At 39.6% G+C, this 21,006-nt stretch overlaps 3 protein-coding genes and 1 long non-coding RNA gene across 11 annotated transcripts; 3 read left to right on the top strand and 1 right to left on the bottom strand.

Moving 5' to 3' along the window:
• The first annotated feature begins 5,100 nt into the window (after positions 1 to 5,100).
• LOC111264351 (uncharacterized) lies at positions 5,101 to 9,454 on the top strand. 5 transcript variants are annotated; one of them, XM_022840166.2, is made up of 5 exons: positions 5,157 to 5,368; positions 5,489 to 5,606; positions 7,415 to 7,604; positions 7,774 to 7,930; positions 8,713 to 9,454. In XM_022840166.2, exons 3-5 carry the CDS (start codon positions 7,541 to 7,543, stop codon positions 9,401 to 9,403), a joined length of 912 nt encoding a protein of 303 aa, XP_022695901.1. In that variant the 5' UTR covers positions 5,157 to 5,368; positions 5,489 to 5,606; positions 7,415 to 7,540; the 3' UTR covers positions 9,404 to 9,454. The 5 variants fall into 5 exon arrangements, with proteins under 5 accessions (XP_086826170.1, XP_086826169.1, XP_022695901.1 ...); XM_086970044.1 differs by lacking the exon at positions 8,713 to 9,454 and adding an exon at positions 8,507 to 8,702 and having other exon boundaries at positions 5,101 to 5,606; XM_086970043.1 differs by having other exon boundaries at positions 5,118 to 5,606; positions 8,784 to 9,454.
• LOC147752963 (uncharacterized) lies at positions 8,952 to 12,843 on the bottom strand. Its single transcript, XR_015312660.1, has 2 exons — positions 12,615 to 12,843; positions 8,952 to 10,785 (listed from the first exon to the last, which is right to left on the bottom strand). It is a non-coding gene; the product is annotated as an uncharacterized LOC147752963 (long non-coding RNA).
• On the top strand, positions 10,776 to 14,539 carry LOC111264349 (uncharacterized). 2 transcript variants are annotated; one of them, XM_086970045.1, is made up of 4 exons: positions 10,776 to 10,936; positions 11,284 to 11,424; positions 12,136 to 12,301; positions 13,836 to 14,539. In XM_086970045.1, the coding sequence occupies exons 2-4, from the start codon at positions 11,361 to 11,363 to the stop codon at positions 14,488 to 14,490; spliced, it is 885 nt and encodes a 294-aa protein (XP_086826171.1). In that variant the 5' UTR covers positions 10,776 to 10,936; positions 11,284 to 11,360; the 3' UTR covers positions 14,491 to 14,539. The 2 variants fall into 2 exon arrangements, with proteins under 2 accessions (XP_086826171.1, XP_086826172.1); XM_086970046.1 differs by lacking the exon at positions 13,836 to 14,539 and adding an exon at positions 12,834 to 12,901.
• Positions 14,540 to 17,764: 3,225 nt separating this feature from the next.
• LOC111264347 (uncharacterized) lies at positions 17,765 to 20,706 on the top strand. 3 transcript variants are annotated; one of them, XM_022840157.2, is made up of 4 exons: positions 17,765 to 17,990; positions 18,524 to 18,681; positions 19,218 to 19,377; positions 19,677 to 20,706. In XM_022840157.2, the coding sequence occupies exons 2-4, from the start codon at positions 18,618 to 18,620 to the stop codon at positions 20,440 to 20,442; spliced, it is 990 nt and encodes a 329-aa protein (XP_022695892.1). In that variant the 5' UTR covers positions 17,765 to 17,990; positions 18,524 to 18,617; the 3' UTR covers positions 20,443 to 20,706. The 3 variants fall into 3 exon arrangements, with proteins under 3 accessions (XP_022695892.1, XP_022695893.1, XP_022695891.1); XM_022840158.2 differs by having other exon boundaries at positions 17,765 to 18,009; XM_022840156.2 differs by having other exon boundaries at positions 17,765 to 18,148.
• Positions 20,707 to 21,006: the final 300 nt, after the last annotated feature.

Below are 21,006 nucleotides of genomic sequence, written 5' to 3'. Positions count from 1 at the left end.
CGTAATGTCACCGCATAGAGATAGTTAGGCTTATGGCCTGCTGCGAATACGCCGGCAGTGTTCAACGTTCTTGCGGACACTCTTGATTCCAGCTGTGATCAAATCGTTTACGACTGTGTAGTAGAAATATTGGCATGTGTGGATGGTACTACCATTGGATGTCTACTACATAATACAGGCCAATGGTTTTACTATAGACGAACTGTTGGCCGTCTTTACTATTACAGCAGGAGTGGAATAATTACACTAAAATATTTCACTGTTTGCCCATTAATGTTATGTTACATGCGGTTCAACTGGCCATAAGCTAGTTTGAATGCCAAAAAAATGTGCCACTGCTAAGAGATAGTTTGAGTTCGTCAGTGACTGCTCTGCTTAACTCCGACTGTTCATAAAGGAACAACCAGAGTTTTTCTGTTGGTTCACTGTTGATGAACTTTTTTGGATCTTCTTTATAGTAATTAGAGCGCGAGATGCAGGATGAGGTCTTCTACGTCACTTTTTTTATCGGGTGTGTCCTCTTTGGTGCAGCGTGCCTTAACTGGATATGAAGCTTCGTTTGCTATCGTCTCTGTGTTACTGTCCATTAATTGCAAATATTGGTGCGACACATAGTTTGTTGGTGTTTACATTTTAGTCCTGTTCGATTATCATATAATTTCCATGTTTCCTAGGTTTGTTTCATGGAGACTACGGAATTACCTATGGAACCGGTAAATGAAATATACGTCTGACGGTAGCCGTAGACAATACTGATGATGTCTGAAAATGTTCTATTTAATAGAATAAAATATAATGGTAAACAAAGGTTTCTCTACATAGACTTCATGAGTACACCAAGTCTGCGTAGAATCGAACCGACGAGTTCGATGTTTTCAATTAACTAGCCTCTACGACTAATGCTATGCTTGGCTTTTGACACTAATAATAATAATATATATATATATATGGTAATATAGCTCTAGCCCAAACGAGTTTAAAGAATTTTTTTCGCCAAAAATTGGCTCATACACTTGCATATTAAGTTGAAGACTGCTCGTGAAAAACAGCTTCGGACGGCCCCATTTCCTAGATCTAGCTTTACCTGCAAAGTTATTACTTTGCAATAGTCCATTGGCAATTGAAAGGATCACCTTTGGATATTTTCTCAAGTTCCGGTGCATTGACTGTTGCAAGTATTTTCTCAAGTTCCGGTGACTGACTCGCTATAGGTGATATGCCGACTGTAGTACGGCGCTATCCGCTATAGCGAGTGAGAGATCTGTGTAGCTGATCGAAGTATCAAGTTTGCTGTCAAGTGTTTTTTAGCCAATTTTAAAAACGCACTTAACCAATTATTTCGACAAGTTAGGCATCATATAGAGGTTGACTTTTGACTCACTTGAGCATAACATTCGACATTTCGGTGATTTGAATATTGGATTTACTGAGCAGAATGTATGTAGATATCTAAAGAAGCAACAACAGATATCGATCGGCAAATGAAGCGTTCCTTGCAATCTTAGAGTAGATGACTCCAGTAGATGGTTCGATTCTTTAGGTGCAGTTCCATTGCGTTCGTTAAGCGGTGCTTCATAAAATTGGAGCGCGAAAAGATTATGTGTCTACGTTCGGTTTCGAAGCTGGATCACATCGCCTGTCGTTCCTACGTTTGTTTGAATGAAATTTGTCAAGAAAGACCTTTTCAGTGCTGACACCCGCCAAACCGTGACTAAAACCGTTGAGACTTTATTCTGTCGCAGTTTTTCCTCACTGGCATCGCACGAACTCTTCCGTAGCCATAGAAGACCCTAGTGCAAGGCAAAAAATAAGACTTCTTTTTTAATTTCAGATTTCATAGCAAAAATAGTTCCGGTATCATTATCAAGATGATGCTTGTATTAGGAATAGGAGGACCGGAGTCAGAAACCGAAATTTACTCCGATCTGATATCCGGCCCTGGCAAGAGGCTTAGAAATGCCTCGACGCTCGATATCTGTCATTATGCATTTTCTTTATATTGGATTCTTATGTGACCTCTACTTTCGGAATGAGCAGCGCAAGCAAATTGTTACCTACATAGTTACCTTACGTTCCAGATTACGCAACGCTAAGTTTCGGACAGTGAAAAGAAAATACCCCTTAGCAGCTTTGGTTTGATTCAAAAAGCGTCGATTTTTTCCTGAAGCATTTCCTAAATGAAGATCTTTTCTGGACAACATGATCTAAGAACTCATATTTTGCTGGCAAAAAAACCTTTTTTAATAAAATCATTATTTCATTTAAAAAGATGATGAGTAAACCGGTTCGTGTTTGTGTTAGCCTGTGCTTTAAAAAAAAAAAATTAGAAGAAAAGAGAATTATTAGAAGAATTATTATTATATTATTAGAATTATTAGAGAAAATTAGAAGAAAAAAAGAGTAAAATTATTCTACTCTTATTTTTCATAACAGCAGTCTTCGGGCCTACATGAAGGTCATGACAAAAATATAGCAGACAAAATTTAGCAATGACGAAGCTTCTTCAAGTCGCGCCTCCTACAACTAGCTGCACTCGTAGTATCAAAAACATTCGCACCTTTAGAATCTGCGAAGATGAAGAAACTTCCCAAAAAACATAGCTTTCTCTACATATTCGAATGAGTTATAGCGATACTGATCCTTCAATAAGTTTGTCTGTTTTAACACAACAACTTTTGGAGTAATGGTTTCTGAAAGAAACAATTCGGTCACGCTGTAAGTTACTGTTATAATAAGGAAAACAAGATCATTATAGCAACTTGCTATTCCGAAAAAGTTTTTGTTCTGCGGACTGAGTCTTACATTTCATGAGCGATCTATGCCTGTTTTTCTATTGGGTTATCAAAAACTATATCAACAAGCATCGACTTTTAGATTATCTAGAGCCCCACATTTTGCCCCGTTTCATTTTCTACCCCTTATTTCTTCCAGATATATGCTACTAAAGTATGTAGGCTGCCGGTATCGCCTCTTCACTAGTTTTATTCTAGCCGAATCTGGTTGAACCGCGGCTAATGGAGGCATACCCCAAATATTGGAAAAATAGTAGCGGTGAGGGATACAAAAACAGGAACTTACAGAAAGCAGCAGTAATAACTCCGAATGCGCCGCAGGAGACTTGCATGAAACGGCTTTCGATGCAGCGGCTCATTGACTCTAGCAATAAATTATGGTTGGTCTAATACTAAAGCTGTATGCTTTCTGAGTTAGGATAAATTTTCGGCCGGCCATCTTACCCCTTTTAGCTCTGAAATTTTTCCGAATTCTGATACTACGGAAAACGGTCAGCCTCGTAGCCACTCAATTTCCCGCTCATTGTTTATTGCATAGGGTAGGATTTTTCCTCACGTAGGAGATCCTTGTACTTTCTCATTCCTCAAACGGAAATATTACTAAGGTTTTTCTATACAAGATAGCGAATTTTTAAGACGTCTATATTCTCCAGTAATAACTAATCATAACAATACTACTTATTCTTTCAATATTATCAGCATAAATTTTTGTGGGGGGGCGGGGGGAGGGTCTGCTTCAAGTTTCGGGGGGACGATACGCGAGCAGAACGAGACAGTGTGGTATTGGCTGATTCGTCCCTTTGAGCAACACAAGCGCTCGCGTCGCAATGACATTTATCATTAGTGCCTTTTAGCATGATTAGTCAACAAGGTTAGCGATTGATATTGTCTGAGGACAGAACTACGCCTTCTGTTAAAAAAAATGGGTGCCTACGTAAAATGCAGATTCAACCGTTTAAAAACTTCATCCGATCTGTGCTCTTTGAATATGAAATTCTCATGAATTCTTTGTAACGAGTGCTATTTAGATGGGTTAAACTTGCTGAAAGACAGCAATATTGCTGTTGTTTACGAAGACTGCCGTTGAAAACGATGAACAAGTTGTATTGGTTCCTTTCATTATTGTTCCTCCTATTGTCTATCCTATTGTTCCTCAAGTTTGTGTTTATTTTTATTTATATTATCTTGTATATATATACAATGGCGTTCTTTCAAATGCCCAAAGCCCAAGTCGTTGATCACTTCACAAGTATGCCTCTGTCGTTACTTTTGACGAGGCTCTTCTATAGGATTCTATTTGCCCAGCTGGAGATGACAATTCTCGTTTATTTAACCCTGCGTGCGTACGTATTGGTGAGAGATCTATCGATACCATAAAACTCTCTATTTATTTGGCCATTTGATCTGTATTTGCGTCTTATTGTGGTTTGCGGTCAGTTCGATCAGGAGATTCGAAGTAGAATATCGAAGATACATATGTATTAAGCTGTCGCGATTCAGCAGCGGTAAAACGGGTGATTGTTGATGGACTTTCGTGATCTAGACTGACATTTTCGTGGTTTTTAATTGATCATATGAGATAGGAATTTCTGAATGATAAGGTATCAGCCTCGTTCAATTCGAGTCTTCTATTCGTAGGCTAGGTGTGGATCAAGCTGCTCACTAAATATCCAGTCTCTGTTATTTTTTGTTTATATCTACCAAGCATTGTTCGTCGCTATTGTGTGTCCGAAGTGTCTCGGGTTCAAAGACTTACTAGGGAGAATCTAACGGAGTATTAGCCTTTATTGACCAACAACTTTTAATAAGTTTTTCCAACCAAGTGCTCACTCTTATTTTTTTCAGACCGATAAAATTGCTTTGACATATATTTATGATTGTTGTAGCTTATTCAGATAAATATATTATGCGTTATTTAGTTGCCCGTGTGCTGATTATGCCGATACATTCGTATCTCACGAGCAACTTACGCAATTTTCCTTCGTCACGGATTTAACGCATTCAAACTTCGCGGGCTCACCGTGTTTAAATTTTGCGGGTTTAATTTCTGAATAATTAAATAGTTTATGCTTGCCTAGTAGGATTTAGTTTTCCACGTTGATCCTATTTATATCTGTACACAATTCATTAGCATTCTGGTAATAGCCTGCTTTTAGAGCAAAGCCTAGGCGCCATTCCAGTACTCGAAGGTTTATTATACAGCATGACTCAGGGCCAATCCTTAAATGGAAATACATATATAAGATTGACAAAACGTTTCTCTTTGGTTTATCTGCACAAATCATTCACATAAATCGACGTTCGATTTCCCTGTCCAGATAACCTAACCAATGCCTGATGGTGCGATGTATTATATTCGGGACGGCCTTAGCAGAACACGAAGTCTTTGCTACCAAATATTACCTTCGTGGCCCGTCGACAGTTAAAAGTGGCAGCGGAAAGAACAGTATTAGGGCCCTTTCCACTAGAGGAGTCCACTTTGGTATAGGCTTCAGTAGCGTTAACGGGTTGTACCGTGCGCCAGCAAGACGCTTGCTAAGATGGCGGGGCGTCGACGAAAATAACGACCATACGAGGTATACGCCAGAAAATTACAAAAAAATTGGATATTGTGTTATAATTTACAAACAAGCATGAAGGGTATTCCGTATTACTCAACGTAATCCGAATATTTTTTCAATCTTTATATTGGTGAGGAACTGCATCGTCTGCACGTGACGTTCGTGAGCTCATGGATGAATACTACCAGAATAACCGAAGGACGACAAACCAGTATTAGTTGTACAGCAGTCAACATTGCTGTATGAACTTTGAGTAAGTACTTTAGAAAAGGTCTAGGTAGGGTACAGCAGATGATATGTATAAGTTGTTTTAATCCGGTTTCATCTTTTCTTTAAACTGTATTGAGACCTCAGCCGTTAACCTTTGGTCCCTCGCCACTTATCGAGAAGAATGCAGATTCTTTTGCCGTAAAATCTTTGGCTTATTCCCAACGAGAATTGTCGGAAGCCAACTCCGCAAAATTTGTCTGTCCTACATTGATCAAGCAAGCCATACCGTTGGAAAGTGAAGCTCGACGATTACGTTAAGTGAGGACAAACATCTATGCCCAGCTAGGAAGCGTTTTCTTCATCCTGAAAACTCTGTGTAGACAACCTTGTGCCTTCCTTGATGGGCAAAAAGTCTTTTCTCATCAATTGAGCTGTTCGATCATCAAGACTTTTTATTGGAGGTAAAAAAGAGACCACGCCGTCAGAAACAATTTTATACGGACAATACGTTTCTGTCTAAAACCATGTTTCAGACCATTGTCCTCGAGCACAAAACGAAGTATATCTTAACCCTCTCTCGAATCTTACTCGCTCATCTCTCGTGCTATTTAGTAGGCATATGTGTTACTGCAGAATTTTCCATGACTTTTTTCAAGAAGGCTGAGTCATCGTTCCGTTGACCGATCTGATATGCCTAGCGTGATGCAGTTTCATGTTAGTTTACTTGGCTTATATTAAGCCTACTTTTAGGTTTTTTGTGTGTTAGTCATAATGGGCAGACGACTCAAAGTGCGTCACACCTGTTAGATTATTTCCAACTAATAAGCAATCTCATGATGATTTGAAATGAATTTCTTACTTAGTAATTTTCAATGCTGTCTATTAAAATGTTTTGTCTCTAGCATTTGCCAGTGATCATATAACTAAACTAATATAAGTGCTTAACATGAAGAGTACGTGGAATCTTTTGTTTGAAAATCATAGTAATCACCAACGAGTCTTCCAGAAAATTTCATTTTTCAAACAAATCAAATTTGAATTGAACCAGGATTAAGAGGTAACTTTGCTTTCTATTATAGACTAGTTACAAATATGATGATGAGCTATGATATGCTATTAAATGCGAGGAACACCGATTAATATTTGTAAGATTATGTCACGCGATTCTGTCCATTGTTCTATAAAAAACTACAATTTGTGCTTTTACCCCCAAAAGGGTAAAGAACAAGAAAAGTGTACCGTAGCAGTTGTTAGGTGCTAAACTGTCGTATCAGAGTTAAACGAATACATTATGTCGTCTGAGCAGTTTTGTACATTTGCACTGGATAAAGTTCAAATGTCTCAGAGGTAATGTAACAGTGCGAAATAAATCGAGCTTCAAAACGATTGATATTCCTTTAGGTTGAAGATTTAGAATCTACTTGCTCACGCAATAGATGATTCACACCTCGGACTTCATGCTACAGCTCTTTCTCGATGTAAAAATGAATGTTGAACTAGAAACAAGTTGTGTTTCTATATTTCAACATGCATTCAATAGGCACGATTACATGGTTTTAGTTCAGTAGCATTAGGTTACATAGCCATAGTCGTTTTTGTTTATGTCGAAGTATTTGTTTACTTAAACCGTCAAAGCATTATCGCAATCAAAATACAGATTTTAAGGATTCCATGGCACCCGTTAGCAACATCCAACAGCTATCCAGGTCACCGAACGAAAACATGCTGTCTGTCGCACCTTCGAAAATTTACCTTAACGACGAACAAATTTAAGTTAGCTTTTATATTTTCTTGAGTCTGATTTAATAAATTCGAGCTAAATAGCCTCGAAACTTCTGTAATGCAAATTAGGTTTCAGTTGGCTGCTCAGGATTCTTGATGCTGCGTCTGCATAAACTTGGAGCACTAACGCAACGACGAAACATAACAAGTCCAATATAGTACAGCATTTACTTCTACAAACGGTTCTGTTTCGACATGAAGCTTTGGGGATTCAGTTCTCTTCAGTTGGGCGCGATTGAAGTCGCACCTGCGAACTCCGGTACGTTGTTTATCAGAGCATTTGGCATTTGACCAGCCACGTTTGTTTATTCTAAAGTATCGAACCGACATCGCGTTTCGTTCATCAGCGAACGTCCGTGTTTACGGGGCAAAAGCAGCAATTGTCTCAAGCTGTGCGCTTTCTTTTCGTCCCTGTATCAAACAATTAGAGGCTCAACTGCAGCGGAAACTCGCCATTTGCAGCTGCTGCGATTACTGTTGCCCGGTAATGCGTCTCGGAGACTGTGGCCACGTGTTTTGTCAGCGTTGCCTTGTTGAGCAGGTCGTTGCCGAAGATATTTCAGCCACCATATGCGCGATATGCAGGTAACCCTGTGCTAAACTACTCAAACTGATATATGTTATTGTTGTTTTCAATAAAATAACATGGACGATTTACGAGCTACATGAATTTAGGCATAACTGATTCTAGCACTGCAATCATTGTTAACGCTATAGAAGTGTATAAAAATAACAATAAAATGATCATGATAGACGCTGTAAGGTGTTTATAATTTTCGGTGATACAGTTTCTACTCTGAACAAAGCCATAGTTTCCATATAGTTGCCTGATACGTTTAATTTACATTAACCCTGTTGTACCGTACTGTGGCTGCTATCGATTTAGCTCAATATACTTACTTACATAGCTTCTGATTCATACCCACTCCACTTTTGCTGTTTCAATAGCTCTAATATCCTAACGTTCCGGAATCAGAAGACTCCTGGGCTCCAAGAGCTGCGATGTCAGCGTTACCCCATATAATATAAATAATAACTATTTACAGGCTAAACATCGGGCGTTATCCTGTACCGCACTTTAAAACTACTGAATCTTTGTACATTATATGAATTAGCTAAAGTAGATTTAACATTGGCTAATGTGTTTTCTATGTGAAATAGATCACTGAATTTCGAGCGAAATTTCAGTCTATTCTTCTGAATTCTCTCGAAGTCCCCGTTTTCTACAGAGCAGAATCTAAACGAAACTGAAGCTCATGACTTGTCAACACCGCAGCGTTTTTGAGCTTATCTGTACTCATAACTCATCTTAATGTATTTGGAAACAACGAGACTTCTCAGGAAATAAAACAAGATACTTGTTTTAGGCGATTTGTTGCCACTATGGAGATTCGTATTCAGGAGAAGTTTGTAACACAACTTTGTTGCTCGTGTCCAGCGTGCGAAGTCATATTGAAAGTCAAGGAACTACGAGATCATTTTGTGAAATGTATCAGAAATCCGGAAAGAGTGCAGGGAACGACGACTAAGGTGCTAGCTATTGCGAATAAACACCGTAATTCGAGTGAAGAGAACCACGACATCCACGAGGCCAACAGTTCTTTCGCTACTACTCGGCGTGAGTCTGAGGACCTTCTTGAGAATCGAATGAATGTTATTGAAGAAAAACTGCGTGCTATGAATCGGCCCACATTTCCAAGCTTTTATGCAGTTCAATTAATCTATAATTATAAGACGTCTGAATCGTGTAAAACGTATAGAACGCCGACGGTGTACACTGCGGGCCTGGGTATCTATTTCGCAGCGACTACCCGGAGTAAAAGTCTGTACCTTCGGATTGCGTTACTCGAAGGAGTTAATCTAACTCAAAAAATTTTCTCCGTGTTAAAAGTCACTGTACGACACGGACAAGCAACTGAAGGATCAGGCCATACCACTACTTTAAGGAATTATGAAGTTGGACAGCTCGCTACGTTAGATTCGTTCTTCCAAAGCAACGAAAGAGATAATGTCATACTAACTGTATGTATCGAGCAAGTAGAACCTTGGCCTTTCTAAATACGCCTACTGGAAACAAGATAAAAATAAACGATACTTCTAATATAGAAAGTGGCTCGTTTTCAGTTATAAGTTTAGGCATTATTTAGGTGTACGGAGTTCACCAAAGTTTAAAGTTCACAAACTGATGACGCCATAGTAACGCATTTGACCACTGAATGTCGCGACACAAATATAGATACGGTTCGAATCGCTTGCTGGGCGCCAGTCATCTGAAGCAGTACTGAACGAAAAACCCGAATCATTTATGAATATTGTTTCAGGCAGCTACCTTGTTCCAAGTTTGGCTACTACTGTTTCAGACTTCAGACCATCTCTAGGTAGAAAATAAACAGCCAATGGGATAAGAAAATACATTTATTTTTCAAAATAAGGTTAAAGCCAAGCCTCTTTAGGTAAACTTACAATGAAATTTTACGTCAAAATATGTAAGTTCGCGACTGCGATAGAAGTACAAAACAGCGGTAGAATCAACTATGTTAATAACGATCCGGACGTTTACGATTTAGCTTAGTAATTATAATAATATCAACTATTCTATAGAAAAGCTTTTATATATTATGTGTCCCAAGCTAAATCTTTACAAATAGGATACTTTTTTTTTATTGGTTTCGTTGGGATAGTTCCTCATCGTACTTCACGCATCGCACACACTTCATCACAGTTCGTATTGCAATCATTAGCTGTTGTGACAAATCTTGATTTGAATAGAGCCAAGAGCTAACGTACACTTGAAGTACGCCGTCACTATTGTGTAAAGCTTCTTGACCTTGGGCTTTTCTAGCTCCAACGACGTCTTAATCATAATCAACCATGCCCTCGCACAAATCCGTTTTATAGTGATATTCAATGCATGAACTATTGTGAGAAAAACAATTTACGTAGTGCTTAGTTAGAATATAGGCTCTATGACATAAACGAGTATCGGCTCAGAACGGTCAAGTGATAAAATAACCATGATAAGCCACTCTTGTGATGGCCTCGTTGTTGTATGATGATTGAAAAGACTATGCGTCATGGTTGTTATCTGTAGATGTATTTTTTTTCATCTGAGTACCTTTCAATTAGTTTACCTCACCAATTTCAACTCTCATCGATCGCAAGCCGAACCCGAAATACGGGACAACAGATAACCTTGTAACGCGTTAGCTAAGCCAACGATCATGTCACTGCAATAATATGCACTCGAAGCAAGTTGTTCCGGCTGAAACAACATGGGCCTTGTCGGAGAGTTGTCAGAATCCAAAGATCAGTCATCTGTTCAGCAAACAAATCCTTTCCTACTCGTGCCTATATCGTGCTATTCGTAACGTAAAGTCGCCTGGTTTATTAAACTAATTAAAATAAAAGAGTATCCCAGCGTTCTGTGGGCATTTAGTTGACTGAAAGTGAAAAAAACAAAAATCCGTTACCTGAGACATATATCAAAAACAGTGATTCGACCGTAAGTGGAAACTATTCGTTGTTCCTAGTCGCTTATGCTTTTTTTTCAGCTTCAAAACACACGCTGCCTATCAATAAGCAACAACAAAGGTAAGTACGAATGACGACTGTGTGCCTATTACATCTACGGGACCGGTGTCCAGAAACAAATATCAAGCAGAGTAGGCTCGAATCTGGTCATGGTCAGATTTTGTTGCTGAACGTTGACCAGCAACCGTTGCGGGTTGTTCTACGACGAGATTCCGCAAAATTTTCGATAACGTTAGCAGCTATAGGAGAAATTTGCTTTACGATAGGATTAATCCCTTTTACACTAATTGATAATAATTAATATGATTCGTAAGGTGAATGTTATTCTTTGTTGAACTTCATATGACAGGAACTTCACAGTTAAACTTTTTCCAAACTAATCTTGTTTATTGTCGACTGCTCCTAAGTCACTTTCAGCTATGTATCTACCATAATCGGGCTAGAGATCTGAGACAATTCCATCGTACTGAAGTATCGACTCAGTATGAAATTGTGTGGATTCAGCGGTCTTCATCTGGGCGCAATTGACATCAAACTTACAGCTATTGGTTAGTTATTGCTTCGCAAATCATTTTTCTCAAAGCTAATTTGAGGGAGTCTTTATAAGAACAGTTCGGCAGAGAAGTCATTTGTATTCGTCGAGCCTTAGAAGCATTGTCTGCCGCCGACTAGTTGCGTAAAGAACAACTACTACTAAATGGTCCTACGAGGCCGTTGCAGGCTACGAGCGGCTGCGTTCTCCCTCAGCTCAAAATGGAGCAAGTTTTAAAAATAGGTTAGCTGTTCAAAAATCAACCTTTGCTTGAAAGATCTAAGATGGATGGAAGCGAAGGAAGTATCGCAAGATCCTTTTTTTTTCAACTGTCTAAAAAACACACAAAGCTTACGAGTTCCATCAGTGGAAGAGACGGTAATGTGCTGCATCGAATCTTAGCTCGACTACAGTTAAGCCGACAAATATGTTTGTGTTAATAATTGTCTATTATAATAAGCTATGAAAACCTGTTCTCTGTACACTCTGCGCCGACACAGTTTTCCTGGCTTAATACTATAATCGATTTACCGTCTTCGATTGGTCAAGTCGAATACTTGAAATGCTGCGAATACGACTATGGCATCGGGTGTTTGTGTTCCGGCATGACAATGTCGACGAGGAATATGGGTTAGCTCTCTGGAATGATCTCGTCACTAATAGCTTATCACTTTAGTTGCATGCTAAGGAGGTTTTAAGCCATGTTTTTTGTGCTTTGCCTGCACAGGGCAACAGCTGCAACAAAAATTATGGGTTTGTAGCGTATGCAAGTGGTACTGTTCAAATATGAACGTCGTTCAATGTGGGCATACCTTTTGCGACCGCTGTCTATTCAAATGGACCACGGAAACTGACGGAAAGCAAGAGTCATTGGCTTTATGCTTAATCTGCTGGTAAGTGTATTGTCACGGAACAAAAGCGTTGCTAGTGTCGCATCAGCCTTTTTTGTTTGTAATGACCTAAACAGAAACACCTCTTCCTAGTTGTCCATTTTGTGGAAAAGCGAACGATATATTAGTCTTGTAAGAATAATACCTCCATAGTGAAATGAAAGTGATATAATACTTTTATATAGTTCACTAGGTTACTAGGAAAATAGTAACGGTTTTGTAAAAGATCCATTGTTTTTCTACTTTTATATACCATTAAAAAGAGTTACCTCTAAAAACTTGCTATTATTTCGATAAACAGTGAGTAAAATTTTACCTTGAGGCCTTTTAAAAAAGGCGGCCTACGAACTACTCCCGAACTGGCCGGGAATTGAACTGCGTTCATATAGCCATTTTCACCCATCTTGACGACCCGGGATGTCCTAAAAAGTTACTCTGAGTGAGGCACACAAGGAAATATGGGTTACTCATTGCCTATAAACATCTCGAGCGACACAGAACTGCACTGACTGATTTCCACATAGAATTGTTACAGGCTACGAGAGATGGTGTCTCTACATCACTACTAAGCACAGGAAACAACCTGCGAGTACACTTAAGGCCAGATTTTTTGGGTGGAACGTTTTTGGTGGAGCTGGATGCGCCTTATATAGTAGGCAATACATGAAAGAAACTGTCAACAAACACTCGAATATGGGCGAGTCCCATTGGCTAAACAGGACAATCTCATAGAAAAGACTTGACGAACAAAGCGACATCAGCTCTTTCCCCGACCATGCCAAGCTGTTTCACTGCTTACGGCAAGGCTCGTGAAATCCGTCATGAGGGGCCTCTCGTAGAAAACATGTTGTATCATATGCTAACTCCGACAAATTATCGCCTTTTTTTTATCATTGGCTAATTGAATTCGTAATTTTACATTTGATAATGAAAAAGACCTGGGTAACCTGAATATTTTTACGAAAATTAGGTAGGAAACGGGAAAAATTCGTAGAGAGTGACAAAGTCGGAGCGAGACTCGCTTTCTTTCATTAGCTAAAGAAAGCACCATAGCCTTGTAAACAACAATTTAGCGCTGATGTAGAAGTAATCTTTTAAAATTTGTTTTTCCAAACACGGTTCAAACGGCTCTGCGAAAAATCAAATACTACCTCAACGAACTGTCGAAAGCAGCACTAGTTCGTCTAAGACGCTGGAGTAGGCGGCGGGTAAAATTAACCCAAATTTAATTTACCTTGCTTAAACTTACCAGCGAATGATTATGTGCTTGACGTTAATCACGACTTGTTTCAATGCAAACACGGCTTATGCTTACAAAACTCATCTACGTCTTTATTATGTGTCTCTTTCAATGTCTTATGGCTAGTCGGGTATTCGATAGAGCATGTGTATATAATCCCTTAGTTTTTAAGAAAGGTCTGATCAGATCAGGCGAAAATTTCAGCACCATTTTCGTATCAGCATGGAGGTACATACTCTCTGAAAAGGCCCGACTAGGTCCTAGCAGCATTTAATTCATTGTTGTTACTGCCTACAGGACGACTTCCTGTATTATCAAGGTAACGAATGAAGATGAACTAATCGCTGAACTCGAGGGCCTCTGTCCGATGTGCACGAAGACCAATAAGATTAAAGATCTGAAAGATCACGTGAAAAATTGCAAAACCGATAACGAAGTCGTTCCTCAGCTGACCTCAGAGGCTCCCACCACTTCAAAATCGCTTTCTCGAAACTCAACCTCGCAGACTTCAGACGGCGACTTGGAACACGTCCTTGCGTCAAAGAAGCTGCAAAGACCCATCCAAAAAAACCTCGATCAAAACGCGGTACTTTTTGATACCTGGCGTCTTGTTTTGGTAAGGCATATTAAGCGAGGTGAGTATAGAACAGCGAAGCAAACTTCCGGAGCAATCGATTTTTTTTTTTTGGCCTATCGCGGTAAATCAGATCTTTTTTTGCTGCTTAAGCTCCGAAACAAGACAGGGCAAGAAAACCAGGCTCGACTATTTATTAAGGTGTCGGTGACAATGGAAGCGAAATACATAAAAATACAAAAAAGTACTATAATAAACCCTATACATGCAATTAACAAATTTGCATATCACCCCTTTAGTATAAAAAACTTCTTTGCCAAGTACACCAGACGAGCTAATAAGATCTTGGAGGTGAGCTTCGAAAATCCGTATGTGTAAAATTAGATCACTGTCGAACAGAAAGCCAAATAAAATGTCTCAACATTGACTAGCGAAAGGATTCGTTTTCATTTGTCAGCGCTTAATAGATTACCACAATACCCATAAACTTAAGTATCTAGGCAGCGGCTGTTGTTTTTGTCTTGATTTTGTGCGTTTAACTATAACCACGAAGATATGGATTATTTGGACTGAGATAATCGCGGATGATTTATTTCGATAAAATCTTTGTATAAATTTTGCCACAGTGCGTCCTGCGTAACGGCCCCTGAGGTAACCCTGTTACTCGCCGTTATCGTGTTGCTAAGAGGTTGTCTTCGATGCATGCCAAAAGCGAGCCCGTCTATGTACACGTGCACGTAACTAAAATGATATTATTTGGTTAGGGGGGAAAATTTCGAAAAGAAAAACCGCAAAACTGGTAGGATCAGCTTGGTCCATTTAATTTAGAGCCTGTTCTTAGCGTTTGGTACCGTGTATCAGTTCTTCCGCAAAAATGGCTAACGGATATGAATGTTTTACTTAAAAGATTATCTCTGTTAGCTAGGACACGATTTGATTATTGCTTCAACTATAATTAATTGTACACTGAAATATCACCATTAAAGTACAATCTAAATATCGTCATTTTAAATCTTAAATCACGAACAAACGCTGCAACTGTTACTCTTGCTTTACCGTTTAAGTTCACCTTTAGGAACATCTCGGACTTTCGATTAGTAGTGCATGGCTCTATCTCCATATGAATCTCTTTGTTGCTCAGTAGAACAGATTTAGAAGTAACAAAATCCACCAAAAGGTAGTCTACCCTAGCCACAAATCACTGTGTAGTCCTGATGTTTGTCTTCTTCGAAAAATCGCAACGACCAAGTAGCCTAATTCGACCTATTTCCTGAGGCAGGGTACGTAGTTATAGAGAGCGAGGCGTAATTTACGTAAAGTACGATTGCAAAGTAAAAATACAACTAGTACAATACGCTATAGCTACAGCTGATGAGATTTAGCTAGAGATAGTAAGATAGGAGTTATCCTGTCGCGGAGTTCTTCAGTGGTATTGTTGTCAACTAAGATGATCCGCATTAGACGCCTCGAAGGCGGGACAGCTTATCTAGCTTGAGACGCTATCAAGCAAGTCACAACAGCCAAATATGAAAATGAAATACTGAAGGAGCAGAGATGCGGCACACAAAGTCATCTGGCTTTGGACCCACGCGACCAACTATACCGATTGCTCCAGATACCTCGAATAGACCTCGACGAAAGCATAAGAATGAAGCTTCTCACTAATCTCGATCCCACATTGTAGCAGGTCAGCTTGAAATGACAGAACGACTTAGAAAACGCTGACGGATTTAAGAAAATCTTCGTCATTCAAAGCAGAAAGACTTAGAGACGGCGTAATGGCAACGGTACAGTCCCTGACAGAACAACAGGTATGAGGTGGACGAGACAACTCATCCAAAGTGAGCTAGCCGAGAAGCTACATGCTTGTAGTACTCATTAGTGAAAATCTGAAAAGGCACAACTACAATAAAAATTATGTTACTGAAATGGTCTCTTGCTTTCTTTGGATCTCTAGAGGTGAATCGACGTCATTCTTCTCGATGGTTAGATACTAATGAATCATTGGTACAGCGTTCTGTAGGTATATCTTGCCTTTGTAACCCTTGTCAGCAGAAACCGTCTAAATGATCATACAATTCGTATATAGCGCTGAATTTCCGCGTTAGGCAATATGGCCGCTGTGTAGTGCTGAGATCAGGCGGTTAGCTTGATCTGAACTTGTTTAAATTGAATATTGAATTAGCTGAATTAGTTTTAAACTTACGGCCTAAACAAAGAACGCCTCATCTACATACAGCAAAAGGTCCTAGCGTCTTAGCTCAAGTCTTTTGGATGTTAAACATTCGACGGACTACCTAGAAATCTATTTTTACTAATTATTGCGAAGTAATAATAAGGTAAACATTGTTATTGTGCTTTTCGTTTGTGTATATATGGGTGATCAATTCTGCTTTTAGTTGAGTAGCTTAGAGGAACATGCAACATCATATCCTAACAGATAGGTAGTACGAGCAGACGGAAAGCCATTATGGATCGAGAAAAATAAAAGAACGTACTGCCAGCATCAAACCCAGATACAGATAATGATGCACGCTAGACTTCATTATCAAAGTAGTCGTCTACTCTGTGGAACTGTCACTTACCAAACCTTGGACTCGGTATGCCTGGGCCTTAATTCATATTTGATCCAAATAATATTTCCAAAACGTTTAATTGAGTCGGTAAAGCCGGGCGTTCTTTAAATGTTGTAGTAAAATAGTTAACACGGGAGGGCGTTGAAAGCAAAAGATATATTCGTTAAAAATCATAGTGCTTTTAGACATCATAAGAGCTTGCAGGGTGGTCCATGTTCCAGGTGTTTTGCCTGTGGAATAATCAGTATAAAGTGTATCAAATCGCTAGTATGTACTCTACTCTTCCTGCTAAATATAGCTCTCTAAAATGGTCGAAATAATTTGAAAACCGCGCATTCGGAACGTTATGTTGAAGGATACCCAACCTGTTTTCACTGTGACCGCACTTAATGGGGTGCTCGTTTTATCAGATTTCACTGTCAGTTCAAAAAAAAAAAAGCGCAAAACGTTCGATAAATTACCCCAACTATCAAACATTATGATATTGTTCAAAAAACTATTTCATTTCATGTTACTAAACATTAACTTACTCTAAGCTCGATTTCTCCTATAAGATAACGTGAGGTCAACGTAGACTAAGAGTTGAACAATACAAAATCTATGGTTAGACCTATCTATGGACCTAATCTATGGAAATAAAGGATGGCATTGTCTTTATTCACATACGTTTTATTGTGTGAATCATTTAGGGGACTTGAAACAACGACTTCTCACTTTTTTTTAGCCAGAGGCTATGCACCAAGTAGAATGATAATTAAGCAATTTTAATGGGGGCCAATTTTGCCCAGTGGATGAAGGATGCCCTCTTAACCATTTCTATATACATGAACTTTTGCCGTCACAACGGTTTTAGTGTTATTAAAAGCAGGAGGCGTCAGTATGACTTTATACAATGATAACTGCGTTCATAATAACGATTAAGGTTCACGGTCGTCATATTTATACACGCACATGACTGCACGCTGCTGAGCGCCTCCGTACTGAGAAATCTAACACGCTAGCTTCATTCGATTTCTTGCGGGTATTTTTTAGTTTGTTCTTTTGCACCTTGCAGGGCAAGTGCTAAAGGTGTTAAATAGGGAAAAATAGTCAGTTTTCTCTGATGTTAACGAAGCACTAATTACCTTAGCTGAAGCAGAATCGACTATGACGGCAGATTTGAAAGAATCTTTACTTCGTTCTAGGGGTGCTTGTCTCGTCTGAGGAAAGTCGGCAGCCATCTTACAGCGGTCCTGTCGAGTCGCGGTGCATCAAGTACTAAGGGAGCTTATGCTAAAAAGGGCGTCCTACAAATTTTGCACTGTAATGACAGGACATAGAGGTTTTTGGCTTGAATCATATTAGATCAAGCTGTTTTACCTACAAATTTAGTTATGTGCAACGTGTTTTTTCTTGGAAGTAATTCGATGGGATGATCTCTGGGACAGCAAAGGGATTTTTTATATGGAAAGCGTTGTTTGGTACGATTATCATTGTCGTTATTGCAGTTGTAGGATTTTTTTAAGTTACTTAATATTGCCCCGAATACAGAAGAGGTCAACCTGTTTCCGTTTCTCGATTACTCCCATTATCTAGGCTAAAGGCGAGTACATCCTTATATAGATTTTTGAGCATAATCATTACGTCAGAAAAAACCTGAACGCAGAAATAGTTGTCGTTACACAACGGTAATTGAGTTTTGGGGTTTAGTTCCAGTGCGAAGGGCGCACGACAACAGCAGTAACTTTTCCAGGTACTTAATCCTTCATTAGTTATATGTATTTAGTAGAATTCATGATGTAGAGTTAAATCAATTCATTTATGAGGAACTTCATTGCGACTCCTATTCGTTTTAGCCGTATCGGACGAAATCAAATTTCCATAGGACCAATTGCAGAATCAGCTATTAACTAGTAAATAAGAAGTTCCTATCACTGAAATCTACCAAAGATGAAGCTGGCTGGATTTTCCATCTGTCTTCCCGGTTCGATTGAAGTTGACCTTCGAAGTGCAGGTAATTACGCGTATTCATGTACTGTATGAAATATGACTCGTTTATTCGTTCTCTTGAGTCTTCTGGTTCAGAAAAAGTATAAAATAATGTTTTAAAGGGTTTGCAGTTTTCATTGTCGAGGCATTTTGGTCATTTAGATATAGGTTTTTTTTAATTTGTCTCACTAGAACATTACAGATGTGTCGTCGTGAGCCGAACTCGAGTTCCGTTCAAGAACAGACATATTGGAAACTTCAAGGGTTATAAACCACAAAAAATACGTCGAAATTCAAGATTAGGGTTAACTTTTTCTTCTATAAAAAAATACTATTTGTTCTATCTGCAAATCAATACTGAGTATCATTCAACCCTTCTCACCTCTGGACAAATGAGCCATCGGAGGTATAGGGTTCAAATCCTGCCAATTGACATGCGCCATACTGCATAATACAATGAATGAAAAAGGTTCAATTACTTTTCAACTGTACATTTTGTTACGCCCCCTAGTGGGTTCTAAGTGAACTTCATGATTCTGTTCAAACTCCCCTTTGATACAGGTGACGATAATCTGCGACAGAAGCTGGCAATCTGCGGCTGTTGTGATCACGTCTGCCCAAAAATGCATCTTACCGATTGCGCGCACGTCTTTTGTGATCGGTGTGTGCTGAAACTACCAATGAACAGAAACGTCCCAAGTGCGTTCTGCGTGATCTGTCGGTAGGTCTCTTAAAAGATCTGCACTATAACGGGGTTTCGTATGCGAGATCTAACGGTATTTTTCCCTGGTAATGTTCAACCCCCACCGGGTAAATAGCTCACACATATAATAAGGATCCTACTCTTAAACAATTCAGCTAATTCTTAACTTTCGAGCCTTAGAACGACCATACGGTGACCGCTAATAATACATTCCGCGTGGCGGGACTGCATTGCTCTAATCCTTAGATCCTAGACATTGATGTGATGAGTGCACTATGTCCGGAAGGAAACGCTTGCTTTATGTGTCCGATTTTTAGGAGGGCAGCGACCATCACAGACGTGCAGACGCCGGAACCGCTCGTCGCTAAACTGCCTTGTCTATGTCCGTGCTGTGAGATCGTATTAGGCGCTGACGAATTACGACAGCATTTTGCAGGTTGCGTTCTGGTCGACGGCAGCACAGGCAGTGATATTCCTGCCGCGTCGTGCGCGTCAACATGCCCAGCGTCGGCGACTAAGATGCTTAGCAAACTGCAAAATTCACACAGTGAACAGGACTCAAAACAATCGGCTATATCAGTTCAGCCGAGCAAGGACACCTCAGTTTTGACCCCAGATTGCCCGGATAGTGCACCGCAGAAAACTTCACGCGCTAGCCAATACGAGACACGACTGGCCACGACCGACGAATGCAGACGGCAAAGCGTCAAACCGGCCACGTACCCTATTGAATCAGCATGCTACATCCTTCAGTTCTATCCGTCTGCGAGAGGCGATTCGGTACAAATTTATCGAACGCTACCGGTTTATCTTGGAAATGTCGGCTTCTATTTTGCGGCTCATAAGAGCACGAGAAATGTAGGCATGTGGTTCTCATACTTCGACATAGGTCAACAGCAAAGTAATACAATAAAATTAACTTGGAAGGTAACAATTTGGTGTGGACAGGAGGTACAAGGTGAAGGTAGAAGTGCCACTGTACGAAATCCACAGATTGGGCAGCATGTTCACTTCTCCTCAGTTTTCGATAGTTACGAGCGAGAAATGGCTATAATAACCGTACGTATAGAAAAGCTGAGTTGATGGCTTTGCATTGACAAAGCGAACGTACCAGACCGCGGACAGTTTGTGGTTGATAGTAATTTTAAGTTCGATTAAATCGTCTGACCGTCTCAGCGGAAAACTACGATGGAGAACAAACCACTGCTGGTTAACGATTTAGAAAAACATCGCATCTTGTTAAAAATCATCAGAAAGTAGAGATAGGCGTTAACCGTACCACACCGGCATCCTCGATAACGTTTCGAAATTTACCATACTCAATAATAAAGGCTCTTCGAACAAAAACATGGTTTCATTTAGATAGATTTAGCTTGAGTCGTCGGCTTGCCGCTGATCACGAATTTCGGTACTGAGCGAAACATCGTTTAAAACCAACAGACCAGCTATTCATGTATTTATATACTATATAGAAATGCTGGCTAGCTCAATTGATGCATAGCTTAATTAAGCAACCGGAATATCGCGAATTCATAATTTCGTTCCCCTGAAGTACACCTGTCAGACGTCTTATGTTTAAGGTGTCGCTTCTACGGTATTTTGAATATGAGCTGTGCAGACGAAAGGCTATGTGCCCTTTGTCTGATT

Source organism: Varroa jacobsoni, unplaced genomic scaffold, assembly GCF_002532875.2.
Source record: "Varroa jacobsoni isolate VJ856 unplaced genomic scaffold, vjacob_1.0 scaffold_849, whole genome shotgun sequence".
NCBI lineage: Eukaryota > Metazoa > Arthropoda > Arachnida > Mesostigmata > Varroidae > Varroa > Varroa jacobsoni.
This window is presented reverse-complemented; position numbering and strand designations above follow the sequence as displayed.

What these genes read in the sequence shown, in the direction of transcription:
- LOC111264347 (XM_022840157.2), top strand. Translation starts at nt 18,618, where the DNA reads ATGAAGCTGGCTGGATTTTCCATCTGTCTTCCCGGTTCGATTGAAGTT. An exon ending in AGTTGACCTTCGAAGTGCAG is followed by an intron (nt 18,682 to 19,217) that starts GTAATTACGCGT and finishes CCTTTGATACAG; the next exon opens with GTGACGATAATCTGCGACAG. An exon ending in GCGTTCTGCGTGATCTGTCG is followed by an intron (nt 19,378 to 19,676) that starts GTAGGTCTCTTA and finishes TCCGATTTTTAG; the next exon opens with GAGGGCAGCGACCATCACAG.
- LOC111264349 (XM_086970045.1), top strand. Translation starts at nt 11,361, where the DNA reads ATGAAATTGTGTGGATTCAGCGGTCTTCATCTGGGCGCAATTGACATC. An exon ending in CATCAAACTTACAGCTATTG is followed by an intron (nt 11,425 to 12,135) that starts GTTAGTTATTGC and finishes TTGCCTGCACAG; the next exon opens with GGCAACAGCTGCAACAAAAA. An exon ending in GCTTTATGCTTAATCTGCTG is followed by an intron (nt 12,302 to 13,835) that starts GTAAGTGTATTG and finishes TACTGCCTACAG; the next exon opens with GACGACTTCCTGTATTATCA.
- LOC111264351 (XM_022840166.2), top strand. Translation starts at nt 7,541, where the DNA reads ATGAAGCTTTGGGGATTCAGTTCTCTTCAGTTGGGCGCGATTGAAGTC. An exon ending in AGTCGCACCTGCGAACTCCG is followed by an intron (nt 7,605 to 7,773) that starts GTACGTTGTTTA and finishes TCAAACAATTAG; the next exon opens with AGGCTCAACTGCAGCGGAAA. An exon ending in ACCATATGCGCGATATGCAG is followed by an intron (nt 7,931 to 8,712) that starts GTAACCCTGTGC and finishes TACTTGTTTTAG; the next exon opens with GCGATTTGTTGCCACTATGG.